The 18,556-nt window shown below is 46.1% G+C and overlaps 1 protein-coding gene across 10 annotated transcripts in view; it reads left to right on the forward strand.

Moving 5' to 3' along the window:
• The window catches only part of SGCD (sarcoglycan delta), a 371,727-nt gene that overhangs the window by 204,503 nt on the left and 148,668 nt on the right, over window positions 1-18,556 (forward strand). For 6 of the 10 annotated variants that reach the window (XM_064520921.1, XM_064520920.1, XM_064520922.1 and 3 more), the window contains one exon: window positions 18,010-18,195. In XM_064520921.1, coding sequence (XP_064376991.1) covers window positions 18,010-18,195 — 186 coding nt within the window. Of the gene's footprint in view, window positions 1-7,923; window positions 8,237-18,009; window positions 18,196-18,556 lie in introns of those variants that run through there. The other 4 variants (XM_064520923.1, XM_026118562.2, XM_026118563.2 and 1 more) reach the window with 3 other exon arrangements.

An 18,556-nucleotide genomic window follows, 5' to 3' on the forward strand; every position in this document is an offset into this window, starting at 1 on the left:
CTCATCGGACGCTATCAGTAAGTCCAGTAGGATATGTTTAGCCTGAAAGAATGGGGAATTTGGGGCAGAAATGATGTTAACATTAATCACAGCAATGATGAAATTTTGCTCCAAAATAATGAATGAGACAAGATTTCCCCTGTGTCCCACTAATTAAAAAAATAAAAAAATAAAAAAATAAAGCTGTTGCTGCCAAACTGTAGGGTACATTTGCTCAGTCAGAGTAGGAATCGCACAGTGAACTGCTCATTTGTCAGCCATATAGAAATAAATGTTACAAAAGGAAGGTTATTCCATTCCTCCAGCTACGCAACAGGGATTTCTGCAGTGTGGCTTTGGGCAAGGCTGCTGGGATCATTGGGCTCACAGATAACCCAGGACTGTAATTGTACATTTATAGGAAAAAAAAGGAGGATGTCAAGAACCAAACTGCACATTGACCCTTCACTCTATAGCAGAGGGGGCAGGTGGATTTTTCTCTCTTTCATACGGTGCTGAAGCCATACGTTTACACACCGTGCTAGAATGAGTCTTTGGCTCACGCAGATTTGGAAGCAGCAGCAGCTCTCTGGGACACTGGAGTGAGGGCTAAGCCTTTGCAGCTGGTGAACTACATAAATATTTGCAAAAGAGCAGACCAAGTGCAAATGGTCTCATCAACTTTCTTGGACTTCACAGCCTTATCCGACGACATTTGTTGTACCACCCAGGCGACCTCCCTAGCCCAGGCTCCAAGGAATCAGCTGGAAATGGGAAGGCATGAGGAATCCTCTCAGAAATTGAGAAGTAATAGCTACAGTGATGGAGAAAGGGATTTCCCAGTTAAATTACTTCATCGTTTGTGGCATCTTGCCAATAACTTAAACAGAGCTACTGAGGTGAGAGGCCGTGGGCTATATCTGCACAGATAAGTCTGAGTCTGGAATTTTTGCGCAGTGGCCTTATCATGGTCTTTGAAGTAAATATCCCCACAGATATGCCTCTACCATATTGAATTCTCTGGCAGTGTTTAAGGTCAAGCATGATTATTGATATGCAAACATGCATTTATTTTTCAGGCCATTACATCTTTTTTTTCTTTCCTTCTTCCCTCTGGCCCATGCATTCCTTGCAATCTCCATTTAGCTGAATGTTCCTATCAATTTCCTTTGGAAACCTTCCCCCTCATTCTCTGCTAAAACTCAAAATATGTGAGTGTGTACGCCTGTGCGCATTTATTTATAAGCATAGTAATTCTTCACTCTATTACATCTCCAAGTATCTGCGTGCTGTCATGAGCTGCTTTACGAGCAGTAAGTATCTTATCGCCTCTTCCAGGATATAAGCAAAAAAAAAAAGAATTTGCAAAATTTGGCCAAAGACAGATCATAATTCAGGTGCTAGGACTTCTGTCTCCATGCTTTGAGTTCCAGAGAAACCTGTACCTCAGGTTTAAGCTTGATGGCGAGTGGCCAATGTTGTTGTGGAAAGAGGACGTGAAGCGTTCCCCCTTGGACCAGGTGTTTTGCATCAAAGTCACCCTTGCTTGTGTCAGGAGGCTCATGCTATCGTATGAAAGTCTTAGTGCCCAGATTGACATGCCACAGCTCATTAAAACAGATGGCGATGTCCAGGGCTGTTTGTGGACTGGCAGTCTGCCTTGCTAGCATCCTGCAAGGATCTTGCTAATTGCTTTGTAAGAATGCAGATACGCTGCCTACCAGAATTGTTCTGTAGAAACAGATTTGGGTGCACCAGTGATGTGAAGCTCTCTGATGTAATAAAAGTATATCTGAGTGAAAGAACAAGCAGAGCTGCTTTCTTGACGGAATCAAAATACGGAGTGGAAAGCAAAAGCCTGTGATATGCACAGACTGCTAAGCAGCTCCACTTGACCAGCGACTGCTCTCTGCATTAAATATGGGCAACGTGACATATCCATACTCAAAAAACATCACAAAAGACCTGGCAGAGAAACTGAACCCTCTCACCCCCCCAGAAGAGGATCACTGCAGGCTAAGGTGAAGATTTGTTTTCATTGGGGCTTATATCTAGCTGAAGCTTATGGAGCTGCTGTGTGCCTAGAACCTGATTTCTGAATGAACCAAGATCAAGGCTGCTCAGATAAGAATAATAAATTTGGATACCATTAAGACTTTAATAGAAGAATAATTATTTGTGTGGCCAAATGAATATTTGCTCTTACATCTGTATAAAATTAATCCTCACATTTTTCTTTCTTTCTTTCTTGTGTTTGTTGCACCAATCCTGCAGAAAAGGGAAAGCCCAGGGAAGTTGTGCGCCTTTGCGTGGTGACACTCACGCTGTTTCCTTGTCATGCTGCAAATGAAGAGGCTCCACCGATTGTAAATGAAGACCTCTCTGATTATTGATAAATAACTTCTGGATGGGGAGAATGACACATGCTGTCTGGAAGAACAGGGCTCTGTAATAGTAATATTGCCTTGAAATTACAGCCCACGTAGTTTGAGAATGATTCAGGATAATTGCAGTAATGTTGCCAGAGAAATGAAAAGGAACAGTTTCCATTTTACCTATTAACAAGCTCTACTGGCCTTAAATTATTTCTGAGAAGAGTCTGCAAATGGCTGAAATCATCAGAATAATTACAAAGCCGTGGCTGGGCGGGAGGGTTGCCTGTAGCCCCGGCTGGGGCTCTTTGGCTGGATGAATGCTGCGGCGGCTTTTGTGGAAATGGGAGCAGAGCACAGAGCTTTTGGCTTAGGTGAGCTGCAGTCTGCAGATGAGCTCAGGGAGTCTGTGCGTCTTGGACTCTATGGACAAAATAGCTGTCGGGAATAGGTTGCTCTTGATACAGGTGTTTCAGATCGACCTGTGCAACGCTGAGCGTTGGCCTGCTGTTACTGTGGCAAGTTAAATACATGCATTGAGTTTCTGTCCTCCCTCCCCCTTCTCTTGAACTCCTCTGAGCGTGTGGAAGGAAAAATCACTGCTTTCCTTGATGGCTTTTTGCCACCTCGATCCTTGTCTCACAGCAGCAGCAGAGACACGGAGGGATCTTCTCTAAACTGCAGGCACCGCGCAGGGGCCGTGCGGGGACTGCAGCAGCCTGATAAGCCTGGAGAGGCAGTTTGGCCTCTGACTCCTCGAACCCTTTACCCGCACTTCTGCGGCATTATCAGCCTTGCGCAGGAGACCCTGCCTGCTGCCCAACTTTGCTTCTTCAGGCCACCTGCAAAACATTCACGGAACTGGTGTGGTGGTGGTTGTTGCGGCTATTTTGTTTCTCCTGGTCCCCTTTTAGCTGTGATACTGCTGTTTGCTAACTCCAGATGCGTGGAAGGGGCAAAATTTAGTTCCCAGTTCTAAAGAGCTCAATGTACAGTTCATACAAAGCAGGGACTCCACTTCAGGGTCAGCTCCGCTGTCACCGGAATTTCTCATTTGCCGAAAATTCAGTGCATCCTTGAATGCCCTGTCTGCTAGAGCAGGGCCACAAATGCATTCGCTCTATGGCCTTGTCCTCCTCTTCGTGTTTAGTCTCACAGAACTAGAAGATTTTACATCTCATGAGCAGTCCTAGATTTATAGTCTCTTACTAAAACGTTGCAATATTTATCTCATCTGAAGAAACTAGAGCAGTAGGTGATGATGCAGACTCCGAAGGTCTGATTCCTTCCAGCTCTCACACACGGTATGTTGGTCTCTAAGCACCAGTTGTAGCAGAGTCCTTGTAGCTGTGCACGCACACACTCACACACAGAGGTGGATTTTCTTCCCCTGATGAAGCTTCTTTCCTCCTGCTGGCATGCTAAGATCCATTCCTCTCATATAAGTATTTCCATTAGCTGAACCAATTTGGGGATCCTCTTCCTCCCCTCCCTTTCTAGTTGCAGTCCTCTCCATCCTGTCCAAATACACGTTGAGGGCTGGGAGAGTCCTTCATGAGTGCTACTGTGTAGCCTCCTTTCCCCTGCTAACTATTCCTGACTCAAAATAGCTCTCTGGCTAGTCCATTAGCTACCTTAACTCTGCATTTAGGAAGCAGAGCTCTTAAAAGTCTCAGCTTCTCTCTTTACACATGCATATGCAAGAGATCTGTGACAAGAGTCCAGGGCTGCAACTGATTTAAAAAACAGCAACAAATAATAATTAGGCAGATGATGCCTTTCAATTTAGAGTTTAAAAATGTTTGAACATTTATACTGACTCTGTTGTCATATTTCAAAAGACTTAATGGAATAAAAATGTCATTTGGAGGAAAAGCTAAAGCAAGAGATTGCTTAATTGTCTCATTCAGATATTAAAAATTTCATTTTGACTTCATTCTCCACTCCAGGTGCACACACACCTGGGCTTACATGCAGATACTTTCTGTGTATTTGTTTTACTCTGATTTTCTTAGGAAGATTTTGGGAAGGTTTCAGCAAGCTCCTGGAAATCTACACAGCATGAAATTCCCATGAGTTTTCTTTTGTATGCAAATAGATATTATCAGTTAATCAGAATGAATTATGCATGTTGCAAAGTCAATAATAAATACTAAACAATCATTTTCAACTATTTCTAGAAGGTGGTGGGAGGCAAAAAACAGGTACGAGTGGTAGGGCAGAAGGAAATTTTCTGCTTCCGAATCCTTTCTGCCAGTGTTAGGAATTGGTAGTACTGGGTCCATTGCCCGTCAGCCTGTAGGCCTGGCTTTGGCCTTTTTAATGCTGGAATTACCCCTGCTGAGTGGCTAAGGAAGGAGGTTAGGATCTCCGATTTCTGGAGGCACGGGGCGGTGCAGGAGGACCCCAGAGGAATAGTCTCTAAGGGGTTCCCGCTGCCGAGGAAAACCTGGGGGGCGCAAAGGGGTGGCGAGAGCAGCAGCGCACGGCATTTTGAACAAAACCTGGAGATGTTACTGCCGGAGCTGTAGGTTTCGAGGATTTCCCTGTGTGAAGCCTCCCTTATCCAGCGGGGTGGATTTGCTGCCCAAAGTGGCAGTCCCTCCCCATTGTAATCTCTAGCTACAAAGATGATGAAGCTTGGGGGAGTTAATTTGTTTTTATCTTGCTAAAGAGTTTTAGTAAAAAAACCTTTTTTTTTTAATCCTTATAACCCTGCCAATACTGAGAAATAGTAGCAGTTATGCAGATAGTTATGTTGACATCAGCTTAAGTTTTACGTTTGCAAGGTTCATATATTTTTGGTAGCATTGGCAGTAATACAAGTGATAGCTCAATAGCAGAAAATAGGATGGTCACCGAGCCTCAGTTCTGATGCTCGAAGCATCTATAAACCCTGTACCCAAATGAGAAAGAGATTAAAAAAAAAAAAAAACAGCTTAGTCAAAATGGCTTAGCTCGAAGGAGCATTTTCTGTGCTACTTGATGACAAAATAGTTAGACATTAATGCAGTTTACAGTAAGATACCCTTAAGTTCTTGGTGAGGTTGGTGTGATGCCTGACAAATTTAATGTAAATATTTATAGACTTGGCCTACTAATTATGCCAGTGGAAAAAATGCAGTCTTCATGCTGTCACCTCACCATGGCTCTACCTGCCAGCATGCTGCTACCTCACGGAAAAATTCAGAAGTTAGAAAGTATGGCACGTCACAGAGATCATTTACATTTTTAATAAGGGATTAAGTTATCTCCAGCAATAGCTTCCAGCCTGTGGTCCACAGCTGTATGGGAGGCCTGTGGACTGTTCCTGAGGGAGCTGTGAAAAATGACAGAAAAAGAGAGATTTGTGTGGGGTACATAGAAATCCCTCACTGTGAAATTATTAAAGGGCTATGCACCACTTTTGGCAAATGTTTAGGAGTCCAAACCCTGAGAAAAATTTGAAAGCCACTGATTTACCATTTTGTGTAAAGAGCTAGGAATAATTTCAAAGTACTGTATTTCTACACAGTAAATGGTCTGACTATTAGTCCTGCCAGAGCCAGGCTGCCATAAAAAATCATGGACCCACAAAGTGCTGAAGGATGTGCTTAATTTAAAACACACATTGATCCATTGAAGTTAGTGCCTGTCACCATACTTCAGTGGTTTGCTGAATAAAGACCTGTGGGAAATTTAAAACAGAAGGCAAGGGCTCCTATGACTTTGCAAGCAGCTTTGCAGATGCCTGATCCTCTCCTGTGACTGAAGATCTAATTATGTGAATCTGCAGTTCATATTCTTCTATTTCAGCTTATTTATACGAAGAGACTGCAAAGGTTTGAGGTGCTGGTGGTCTTGGTCACTATTGGCTGCCAGCCTGAAGGATGTTATCGTTGCTGCTGTAGCTGGTTTAGGAGACTCGCTTTTGGTTGCATTGATAGCTCTGCTGATTTGGGATCCGAGAGACTGTGGTGCCTGTTCTGGCACAAACTGCATCCTCACAAGCTGTGCAAACAGAGCCGCAGCACTGTCACCAGTGGTCACATTCATGCGGCTTGCGTGCATGCCTTCTGCTTGGCTTACAGGTTTGCAAACTGAGACAAGCTGATCAGGAGCTTTCCCGTTGTCTTTTCCTCTGTAAAATAGCATCTTACTCCAAGTATATTCCCGCGGAAGTCAGCAAAGTTAAGGTGCTAGTCTAGGTTGCCTGAATTTGGCCTGTGCGCGTTGGCGGGGTGCCGTGGTGATGTTGACTGGTGGGCGGCTGCTTGCAGGAGTTGGAAATGGGCAGTGTGGTGCCGGGACAGGGCGCTGCTGGAAGCCCCTCACAGCGTTACCGTAGCAGCTCTCAAAACAGGATGGATTAATTGCTGCAGGCTGGCCACGTGGGCAACGCCGCCGGGTTTTGGAAGATCTCACCAGTGGGGTGTGAAAGGCAGATCTCCCCCTCTCTTTCCCTCCGGCTAAAGGGGTCCTCGCTATGGACATGATCCAAAGCCTTTCACAGGCTTTCTGCTGCCTGCGATGCACTCTGGACCAGACCATACATAAGGTGCTCAATTGTTTTCAATTCCCAGCTTCATTTGTCTCTTGTAAACACTTCATCCAGCCTTGGCGCCTCGGTAAATCACGGCACAGAATAACCTGATGCGAGTGGAGTGCACGGTTTTGAGAAAGAACGTTAAGGGGGAAAAAATGCAACTCTCTCTCTTTAAACTTTCTCTTTTCTATATTGTTACCTTGACAACTCTGCTGCTGTGCTTCGTCTTCGGTGGGACTTGGCGGTGGTGCAATAAGGGGGACATCCATGTGTGTTTGCACATCTACGCCGGCTCTGCTTCGCGGGCACGTGTCAGGAGCAGGGTGCCTCCAGCCGCAGCACGTGTGTCCCTTGCCTTGACCTGTGCTGTTATCTGGAAATGATTACAGATACTAAGAACTGGGACCCATTCTGATTAAAGGTATATAACATTATATCTTCTATTTCTTTTCCTTAAGCCAACACCAAAGCAATGTTAATTTCCTTTAAAAGGAGATGCATGATGCTTAGAATATTTTTAAAGGTTAGGACAGCTGGAAAGCAGAGAGGGATGAAAGTACTCAAAAATAGTTGTATTATTTTTAGTATAAGCAGATACAGGAGTATGTGTCAAGATTAGGATACCATTCTGATGTGCTGAGCTGAGTCTAGAGGTGCTAAAAATATGCTTGCTTTTCCTCATGATTTTTAGAGGAGACAGAGGCAAAGGTAAGAGGAGAGTGGTGGTGAACCGAAATTTTAATCCCTGTGTTTCCTTGCGCGTTGGGGCTGGGCAGAGCTGCCCTCACCTAGGTGCCCGAGAGTGCTGCCACCAGCAGGACGTTGGGGGCAGAGCTGAGGTGGCGTGGGTGGGAATGGCATCCCTCCCACCCCCTTCTCCTCTTCCCAAACAAAATCCCTACCAAAAAAAGAAATATGTGTGTGCACATTTTGCAGACATGGCTGGCTCTGTGGCTGCAAATGCAAGACGTGCAGGCTCATGGGCTCTGTGCGGGGTGGGGGTGGGGTGGGGGGGGTGGATGAATGTGTGTGTAGAGAAGGGGCTTGTAATGCAGAACACATGTGTTTTCAATTGCTATTTGGAGCCAGACCAGTAGCTGTAACTTGGCCTGACAAAGCCTCATTGAAGCACAGACAGTGTGGTTTCAAAGCAGTTAGAAAAAGAAGGGGAATGCTGCTCAGGAAATTCTTCAGGCATGGGCAGGGACTTGGCTGCCGTTCTGCTGCTGGAAAATCTGACAGGGGCAGCTCGTGAGCGCGGGCTAGGCCTCGTGCCGCGCCGCCAGCAGCCCCGCGTCGTCCCCGCCGCCTCCGGCACGCCGTGCCGCTGCCTGCTGTTCATCTGGCCGCCGAGAGAGAGGTAAGAGCTGGCCGGGTCTTTCCCGGCGCAGCCCGTTCGCTGTGCTCTTCTTCTGTGCTCGGGCAGAAGAGGCTCCTTGCTCTCAGACAGCTGTTTAGAGGAGAAAAGTTGAGGGTGCGTTGCTGCGGCGCGTTTGCTGGAGGATTGGGCTAGTTTGAGGCTGGGTGGTGGTTTCTGGCGAACTTTTGTTCAGTAGGAATTGTGCAGGCAAAGCAGCTCCCGCACCGTGGCTCTGCTCGCGCGCCGTGGCTCTGGCTGTGTGCACCCGCGGTAGTCGAATCATGCCAACTTTGTCAGTTTTGAAAGTAAGTACGAATGCAAGCCAAAGCCATGGAAAGGTTCGCTGTGTACGATGTGGCACTTACAGATTTTTGTGAAAAATACTATTCAGTCATAATAAATACATATATATATATATATACACACATACATATATATATACCACTGTAGTTGCTTACTAGGTTGAAAATGTATTTGTCTGGGGGATTATTTGGCTGTTACTAACTATGCCTGCCGCCTGGTATGGCTAAATTGTTCAGAGAGGCAGTAGTTCAGTAATAATCATTGCCTTGTGATTTCTCTGCATATTTTTTTCTGTTTTGTATAAAGCACTGGCAAACTGCAGCAGACAGCACAGTCAGGAACCACGTAGAGTAGATTAGAAGGAAAAACATTAATTTAATGGCTCTTCTATCTGCAACTTCTGATTTGCTTTTCTTTCCCCAAATAACTTAAGAAACATTTATGATAAAAAGCTCTTCTCCCTTTAGGAGCCTGCCAGATTTAGGCAGTGCTCTCTCATCCTTTTCCTTGCAGCGTTAAGGCTTGTCTTGCCTTTGCAGAGATATCAGCACCTTATATGGCAGGCTGGGGTTTGGAAGTTCAGCACAGCATGTTGTCAGGGCTGATGGAGGTGTCAGGAGGAGTCTGCCTCTCGTAGCTTCAGAAAGTTTCCTGCCTCTGCCAATGTCTCTTCCTGAGATTTTCACGGCAGTGTTATTTGATGTGTTGAAAATGCTTTTTATCCATGTTTTCTGTTGTTTTTTTTTTTTTTTTAAGTGAGGAATGAATGAAGGATATTAAATTGTACAGTGGGATGGCGCTAAACACTTCTGGCTGAATTCACGGGAGTTAAACCCTGCGGTTTGCTTTTCCTGTGTCTGCGAGATGCATGTACAGGACTCAATGGTCATTCATTTTGGTGATCCAACGCATTCAGTGACGAGATCAGGTTGGCCACCAAAATTGATCAGCTCCCCTGTGGGACAGGGCCAGAGCTTCTCCCGGTACTACTGGTGAAGCATGTGTGCAGGCAGCTCTGGGGGATGCTGTCAGGATCAGGCAGTGAGGAAACCCAGCTGGACACAGCGGGATTCAGTGGATTGGATGCTTACTGGAAATATTGGTGCTAGGGAGCTGAAACGGGTTGGGTTGGACCAAGTCAGGACTTTGTAGGTTCGGCTGCATGAAGGGCATCCTCGCCAAACAAGGGGATGTATTGGAGTGTCTTGGGGGACTGTGGGGGCAAAGGGAATAAGAGGAAGGACAGAGATGAGCTGTGGAAGAGAAAGAAGTATGGTGAAAATGAAGAGGCTTGGTAAGCTCAAAGGTATTTTTGCAGAAATTGCAGCCATGGTGAAAATGCTCTGTTAAATGAAGGACTTTGAATGATCTGGACTACTCAAGCCTTCATTGAGATCTGAAGATGTTGGAGTTAAGGGGCAGCTCTCAAGATCCTGGAGTTAGGGGGCAGCCTGGAGCATCGAGGGATCTGGGTTAGAGATGCTTCCTCAGGAGAGGAATCCCCAAGCGCAAGTTTCTCACCAAGTTGGAGGTCAACGTGGGTTGCTGCAAGTCCTGACTGCCCAGCTGGCACGGCGCATGCAGGGCCGTTCGGCATGCTGGCCTGAAGGACGCTGCGAGAGGGACTGGAGGGACTTCTGGGCATGAGGGTGGGCGTGGCAGGGGCAGCCCTTTGCAGCACTCTGGCTGGATTTGCTCTAGGTGAGGGCATTTTTCCCTAACTCTGACAGCTGCTCCTGGGCCTCCTGCTGCCAAGGATTATTTCAGCAGCTCCAGCTGGGTCCCATATTCAAGCTTTTCTTTGTAACCAAGAGGACTGAAGTGTGTGTGCATGCATGTGCGTATGTGGCCAGAGTATGTTATGCATGTAAAATGAAACTGGACTTTCTCATCATCTTGCAAGCATACAGATATGAGAGCTGTAAAAACACCTTAACATGTGTATGTCTCCTCCTGGGCCTGCCCAGGAACGAACTGGGAACCAAGTATGTCTGTGCAAGTGAAAAAGCGGATAAGCACAGTGTATGCACGTATAAGGAAGACGGAGAGGGAGATGCAGCAGAACGAGTTTTAACTTGTGCTAGCGTAGATCCAGGATGACTGTAGAGACTGTACTCTGGCTGCTGGCACATACTCAAGCCCCCAGTTCTCAGTTTTTGCCATGCCTGTTAGATTACAGCCATGCAAATCCATGTTATGATCCTCTTTTGCACATTCACATAAGCCATAGTCTCTTCTTTTGGTATTGTGGGGCAACAGAGTTCAGTTTGGGGGCAGAAGTCTGAAAAGTATCACCTCCTATAGCTTGCTTTCTGGTTCAAACTCTGTTGATTATATACCTCTTGCTGTTACCACAGCCTGCTCTAGTCACACCTGCTGCTGGCTGTTTTAGTCTAGCTCTCATATTTGCTCATCCTGCTTTGAGACATTCCAGAGGGAGAGAGCGTTTATAAACCTGGCACAAACGGACATAGGCTTATGATTGCTTCACATCATCTGAGTAGTGCAGAGAAACCCGTGTGTGAATGCAGCAAATTCAGTATGATATTTACATGCAGTGTGAATATATTGCAACAAATTGTGGGGCATTTCGTGAAAGAAATTCTTTGCAGCCTAGTTTGATGCCTAAGAGAACCCGCTGCAGGAACGTTTTCTTCCCCCTTAACTTTCCTTTCAATTTCCTCCTTAATTCTGGCAAAGAAAAATATCAAGACACGGTAACTTTATTAAGAAAGCCATCTAAAAGTTAGAAGAAGCACTTAGAAATGGTATAAGAAAACAAACATGTCTCTCTTCTCTAGAGAAGAGAAGCAATAGTAACATCACATTGCCCACAGGCTCTTACAGCATCTTAGAATAAAATACCACTTTTGGTTTAGGAGATACTATTCAGAGATGGAGCTGCCTCTTGCTTCATTTTGTTCTAGCAAACTCTAATGTTTAGAGTTTTTGCCATAAGCACTCCTTGAATGCAGAACAGCAACTGGGCAGAGCAGAAGTCCTATGCTGAGCTTCTCGTTCACTCTGTCTGCTTGAAGATACTGGTTTATAAACTAAGGCTTTTGCAGTGCTTTGCCACCAAGAAAGTTTATTGTTGAAATGCTGTCACCCATAGGTTCTCAGGGAATTGCATGAGATCTGAAGATGTTGGAGTTTGGGGGCAGCTCTCAAGATGCTGGAGTTAGGGGGCAGCCTGGAGCATCGAGGGATCTGGGTTAGAGATGCTTCCTCAGGAGAGGAATCCCCAAGGTCTCCCCAGCTGGCTGTGCTCAGTGAGTCCAGTTTCCTTGAGATATTTCAGAGGTGGATATGGAAAAAGAGGCATTTCCTAGTGGACTAGGCAGAACGTATGCTGATGGACTGTGCAGGTAAAAGTTTGGTGATGTGCTTACACTTGTCAGAATCAGGGTAGATATCTGTGAAAACCCTACATGTGATGGAAACTAGTCAGAAAAGAAGAAAACATTTCATAAGAAAAAAACGCTGCTTCTCTGTCCAGCCACTTATCATGCTTATGACATTTGGGAAAGAAGCACTGAGTAATGATGGTCTTCCCAGCTCACGGGAGAACTGTTCTCTGCGGGGAGGGATGGCGAGTGCTGATGGAAGGAGGTGGACGTGCAGAGAACGACAATTTCAGTTTTGGGGACATCCCCTCTGAGGAGAGGGAACGTGCTGGCACAAACACCAAAACAGAAGAGTGAGTTATGGCTTAGACCATAGAAGAGAGATGTGAGATTTAACTACCCAGCAAGTAGTTCATCCTTCTGTCTGTTCCCCACTGCTCAGGCCTTGCTGGCCAAGCTGCAGATCAGAAGGCATTTCCCTGGGCCCGATCCTTTTATGGAGGCTCATGCTGAGGTCTGACCCATGTGCGGTTCCAACTTCTGGGTCATGAAGCTAGTGGATTAACAGGCCTGGAGGTGTCAAGCTTGAAAGAGAGTGTTCTGGGGTGTGGTGTAGGCAGCAGGTGTTGATAGATGGCTCAAAACAGTGCTTGCTCTTCATGCCAAATTTTGTTCTCAGTTATGCTCCAGCAATGTCTGTTCTGTTGGACCTGGTGGATAGCACAGGCTTTAAAGTCAGAGAAATTGAAGAGCGTGAATCTGCGAAGCATTTGCAACTAGCAAAAACATTGCCTCGGGGACACCACAGAGAGCACCTCTGCAGCTTTTTTTCCTCATTTCAGCCCCGAAAAAAAGGTGTCTTTTTCAAAAAACAAAGGGAGAAAGAGAAGAGGGTGTCGATGGCAGCACCACCCAGGGCGGGCAGCCGGGGGAGGCGGAGATCCGAGGCCCCAGGCCACCTCTCGTCACCACGCCGCAGGCCAGCCGCAGCTGGGTGCTCCTTGTTTTTCCGTGGCGGCTGCTGTGCCTCGCATGTCGCTGGCACACGGCGAGGTGGCTACCTGAGCTTCTGCAGATGCGCTGGCATGGACTTGTCGCGCCAGCCTCGGGCTCGGCCATGTTCACGTTACACAAACTACTGATTACGGGCAAGCGGCTCTTTTGCTCCCCGTAAGTACCGGGCTGGCTCAGGGCTCATGGTTTCTGCATAAAGTTGATGGAAATCAATTTGGTGTAAAATTCATGGAAATAAATGTTGCCTTCCCCAGACCTGTTGCCTTCCGCCACCTGCACCACCCCTGCAGCCCCCGAAGGCTGTTTCTGTTTGGAAGCAGAGCGAGGTCCGTCCGTCCATCCGCTCTGCCTTTCCTGCATGCTGGCTGCAGGAGGGCTGTCTGAGGCGGGTGGTCCCTGCCGGCGGCTGGGATCTGTGCTCAGATCTTCAGTGGCCGCTGCTGGATCCAGCCCGAGGCGGGCAGGGAGGAGCGCAGCCGCCGCGGCAGCTTGCTCATCGAGCGCAGAGCAGGGTCCTGGGAGCTGGCCTGCGCGGGGCCATGGAAATGTTACCCTCTGGCATCTGCAAAGGAAGCATGTTCATCCGTCCCCGTGAGTGTAACCTGTGTCGGCTCCAGAGCAACGCGCTCTGCCCGTGATCCGGGAGTGCGGCGCCGTCCTTGCAGGGCAGGACGGCATGGTGCAAGCGAGGAGGGAGCGCGTGATAAACGTCTGCTGTAACTAGTGGGGTATGGGGTGACTTTTGGAAGCTCAGAGTTGGCCTTGATTTGTGCCACCTTTCAGCTGAGATTGGTTTCGGCTTGATTGAAAGAAAGTACTGAAGCTTTGTTGCCAGAAATACTCGGCGAGCAGCCTGTGTCGATCGGAGGATGTAGGGGTTTGACCCTTCCTGTGGCCTTAAAAGACAGTAAATCTTTCTTTTTATGGGCCAGATTTAAAGTGTGGTGAAGTAAAAAGATGGAAAGCTTTTCTGACTGAACTGGATTTTGTATCAGGCCCTGTTTGCAGTGTTTATGTATAAGGACTTTGCGTACAGCTACTGCGCAAAAACTTTCTACCCATTTTTTGCAGCAGAAAGAATTCCTTGAAGAATTACTTGGGTTTTGGGCTACACTTTCATAGTCATGGTAGTGTTAGCTGTGGCTAAACTCAGAAGATCCGCCATGCAACCAGAGCATTTTTCTGTTATAAATGGGCTTGTAAATGTGCTAATGGTAGTCAATACCATGTACGTGTGCATTTAAGCCGTCTCTTGGAAGGTGGGTGCTTTCAAATCTGACTTACTGAAGGAGTGCCTCTTTTTCCGATTTCTACTTTTTTTGTTTCAGTATTGTTTTTTCACCACTGTTATGAAATTGGGTGGATGTTCCTAATGTAAAAAAGGCTGTTCCCGAAGAAAAAAAAAAAAGAAAAAAATCCAGTATAGCGACTAGCAGTGCTTTGCTCAGCTTTCCCTCCTGCAGTAATTGAAGAGGAGGGTACCTTGCAAGTGAAACCATTGGACGTTCTTTCACAATGATACTTTTTTCCGGTGCTTAATTTGCTGCTTATTTCTTTTTAATGTTTGAGTCAGGAAAAATTGCCAAAATGTAAATTATGACTAGCACGCTTTTCCCTCCCACACAGAGCAGCTTACTGATAGTGGATGTAGCTTGTTCCTTTGCCTTACAGACCTTCTTCTTCGACTTGCTTGTTTAACAGACCTCAGCACTCCCTGTCCATCATTCCTTCTTCTCTTCCTGGAGAACTACAGATATGAGCATTTTCTTTTGGGATTTGCAATGCAGCAGAAAAATACTAACTAGAAATCATATATAGCTTTAAATGTAGCTGTGTGAGCGTATATATATATAGAAAACATTCCATCTATGAATGCCACGTTATTTTCCTGTTACAAATTTATGCTGTGCTACTAGGTCATGTTCACCATTCATGTTGCGGCAGTTTAGTTGCTCTGTCTCTGTTAGGACAGCTTTGAGCTAAATATTTTATCTGAATCAGAAAAATTCTCAAAATGAGGCTGCTGTGTGGATTCAAGTTGCTTTCTGTGGTTATGTTCTGTTCCCCTATACATCTTTTGATGTCTGCAAAATTTTGCCCTGGTTGGATATGCCATTTTCTCCATCCTTGCAATTGCAAGGGGAAAAAAAAGGAGTGGGGGAGGGAAAGAGAAAGAGAAAAAACATGTTTTGCAGTAAGGAGGTAGTTTGAACTGGGTGTTTCATATTGTTTCTTGATTGGTCAAACCTGCTTCACGATTCAACAGGCTTAGAGATAAAATTATTTGTCTTTTCCAAGGGAGAGGCTGCATTTAGTATGTGTTCTCCAGGATCCCCTGTTAAAATATTAGGCAATAAAATCTTTGACTGTACAGTAGTTGCTGTTATAATTTCCCTCAGGTAGTGGAAACCCTGTAATTTATCGTTCTTTAAGATTTCCCTTTGTAGAGCGTCAGAGTGATCATAGCTGTGCAAAGACCTATTTTTGTCCGAGTAGGTGCATTTGCTAGTGACCTGGCTCTTCTCCTCTGGCACGCTCCGCACTGCAGAACCCTCCGCAGCTTACGGTACTGACTTAACTGTGAGAGAAAATACCAGTGAAGACCGAGTCAGATCTGTTGTCAGCAACTTGCTTTGCTTGCCCTTGTATAGCCTAAGGGTCTGCCTGGGTTTCGGGTTGCCTTGCAGCGTAGAGATACCCTAGTTTGAAAAGCAGAAGTGATCCGCAGTGAGCCCGCTTGCCCTGCTCGAACTGCTCCCTGGCACAGACTTGCTTGTCTTCTCTCCTGCACTTTTAACGCCAGCTAGCTGTATTGGCAGAGGTGACCCATATTAAGAACATGCTTATTTGCAGCGTAGCTGTTGGCTTTCACCGACTTGGTATGACTATTCTTACTAATTGGCATTGCAGATCTTCACAGCCTTATCTTTAGCTGGGATAGGCTGAGGTTGCAAATGAGATGTAGTTTGTGGGGGGATGTAATATTCTTTTTTTAGACCAGCTGAGAAAACTGAAAAACCCAAGCGAGCTTGGAGGCACACAAGGGCTGGCAGAAGCTCCTGGTGTTCTAGTTTCAGTTTTACGAGCACGTGAAGCCCCTTGTTCCCCAAAGCCGAGCCCAGCCTGGCAGCCGGTTGCGGGGTCTCCGGTTGCGGGGTCTCCGGTTGCGTCCCAGCAGTGCCTGGTTTTCTGCGTTAAGCACCGGGGACGGCCTCTCGGCCCTGGAGCGAGGTAGCAGAGGAGGAGAGAGAGAGGTGCCTGATCCTGTACACTGTGAATGGCAGAATGCTTATCGATATTAGAAAACACAGGTTGCAGCAAATTTTGGAGCAATGAAAAGGTAAAAAAAGGTAACCGATTTATCACGCAGTCCTTCCCGCAAATGTGCCTTACCTGCATCTTGTGCTACGCTGGCAGGCTTTCATGGTGGATCAACGAAGATGAAGCTCTGCCTTCATCCCTAGCACGGCACTACTGAAATGAAAATTGTGCCAGAGAGAAACTTGCCTTGCATTGACCCCCAGCGGGCTCTGCACCACCGCTGGCTACACGCTGTATTTTATTAGAGCCTGTAATATGAAGCTGTTAGCAAATTCCTCTAAAAGTAAGCAAAAACATGAAACTAATGGTAAACAAGCAAACAAAAGCTGCTATCAATGGGTGTCTTATTTCAGTCATTGTTTTATTCCTGCCCTCGCGGATCACACTCCCGTGGAGAGGCACTTGCCTTGTTTCATCTTGTTATGTGAATTTTGTAACTCATTGAATACAAAGGCTGAGGCCAGATGCTCGGAGGAAGAAGCCAGTGGCGTTGAATCCGTAGCACAAGGATGCTTTTGATGGCTTCTCATCTCTCTCTAGCCTTAAATGCAAAACATTCAGCAAACTACTTGTTATTAGAGATGTTTTGATATCTTCAGTTTGTGCGTGCCTGAAAGCTTAAGACACAAATTCCTGGGGAAATCCTGTGAAATTCTTGCAAAACAAATCAGGAAGTTTTTTGCCAGCGGATGTTTCAACGAGCCAGTGGCTTTCCAAGCGCAGAGGGCAAGACCGCAAATTCACGGTGCACAAAATACCACCACAAATTCGCGGTGCACAAAATACCTCCACAAACACAAACTCACGTGCACACAACACACAGCGTTGCCCACAGCAAGAGCCCCTGGGGCCCTCCGTGCCCTGCCTTGGTGTGTGCTGCATCCCCTGGGCACTGGCTGCAGGACCTGTGCGCGCGGGTCGCGTCCTGGCATGCAGTGGGACATAGCCAGGCTGCGCCTCCGGAAAGCAGGGATCGAACGGGCACATTCCTTGTGGGGAGGCTACCGCATTGTGTCAGCGCTTCTGCTTTTCTCTAAGCTGGATTTTCTTCCTTCCCTCTTTCCTTGCATTTGTCTTCAGTGTTCCCCATGCACTGTTGTTGCGTGCTGTACCTGCCTGGCCCGGGTATCAGCATCCTTGTTAAATCAGCATAAATATTTGGGGGATAATTGTTAAGCGTGTGGCAGCTGGAGAACTTTATGCTTCAAGTTTCCTTGGCTAAGAAAGATTAGAGAGAAACTGGAGGAAAGAAAAAAAAAAGACAAACATTTCCCCTTTGCCTTCCTCCTTTGGCTGGAAGGAGTGATTTTATTTGAGATGATTTTTTTTTTTTGAATTAAAGCCTCAGAGAAGTAATATTGCATCTTCAAAACAAACTGCTGAACTCAACTTCTTTTACCAAATGCCTGCAAAAATTTCCCCTTAGGATTCTTGGAGGCCCTGGAGTGCCTGCCTTGCAAAAACCTGGAGCGGAGAAGGGAGTCACTGGGGAGCGATCTCCATAGGATGCCTTTAGACAGATTAGACAGTGTGCTTACGTATATTTATAAATATATATATATATATGTGCATGATTTGCTTATGGTAGGTTATTGTATACAGTGAGCAGCAAGAAAAATAGTACAGAGCCAAGATATAGAAAGAGACACTGCCCAGCTGGTAAATTCTGAAGTAAAAAAAAACAAAAACAACCCTCTAAGACGAATCAACACAAGCCCTTAGCAGCTCTTATCATAGGATTTGTTTTGCCGCTTAATACACGTGGTTATTTTTATGTGATTGTTTCAGATGCCTCAGGAACAGTACGCACACAGGAGCACCATGCAGACCTCGGAAGGACCCCAGGTATACAAAGTGGGCATTTATGGCTGGAGGAAGAGATGCCTCTATTTCTTTGTGCTGCTCCTAATGATTTTAATCCTGGTGAACCTTGCTATGACCATCTGGATTCTGAAGGTCATGAACTTCACAATTGTAAGTAAGGGTTACCCAAAAAGGTGTGGGGAAGATGAGGGAGGGTGATGGGCATTCCTCCAAGCATAAATTCAGATACGGCTTTAGTAACAGGGTGCTTTAGTTACCATGGATAACAGTTATTACAGAGAAGAACAAATTTACCCAGTGATCCTCTTTTTCTGCTGGCTATCAGGGATCTCTGCAGTATTGCCAAGCCAAGGAATTTCAGCGTCACAAATCACATTCCTCCTGCTACCAGCTGATACGTATATTTATATAAAACCTGCAGATTTTAATTATGAAGTGTTTTAAAATTAATGGATTATGATATTTTTAACTGGGAGTGGGGTGGGGTTGAGCCTTTCTCTTACATGATTTC

Source organism: Dromaius novaehollandiae, chromosome 15, assembly GCF_036370855.1.
Source record: "Dromaius novaehollandiae isolate bDroNov1 chromosome 15, bDroNov1.hap1, whole genome shotgun sequence".
Lineage (NCBI taxonomy): Eukaryota > Metazoa > Chordata > Aves > Casuariiformes > Dromaiidae > Dromaius > Dromaius novaehollandiae.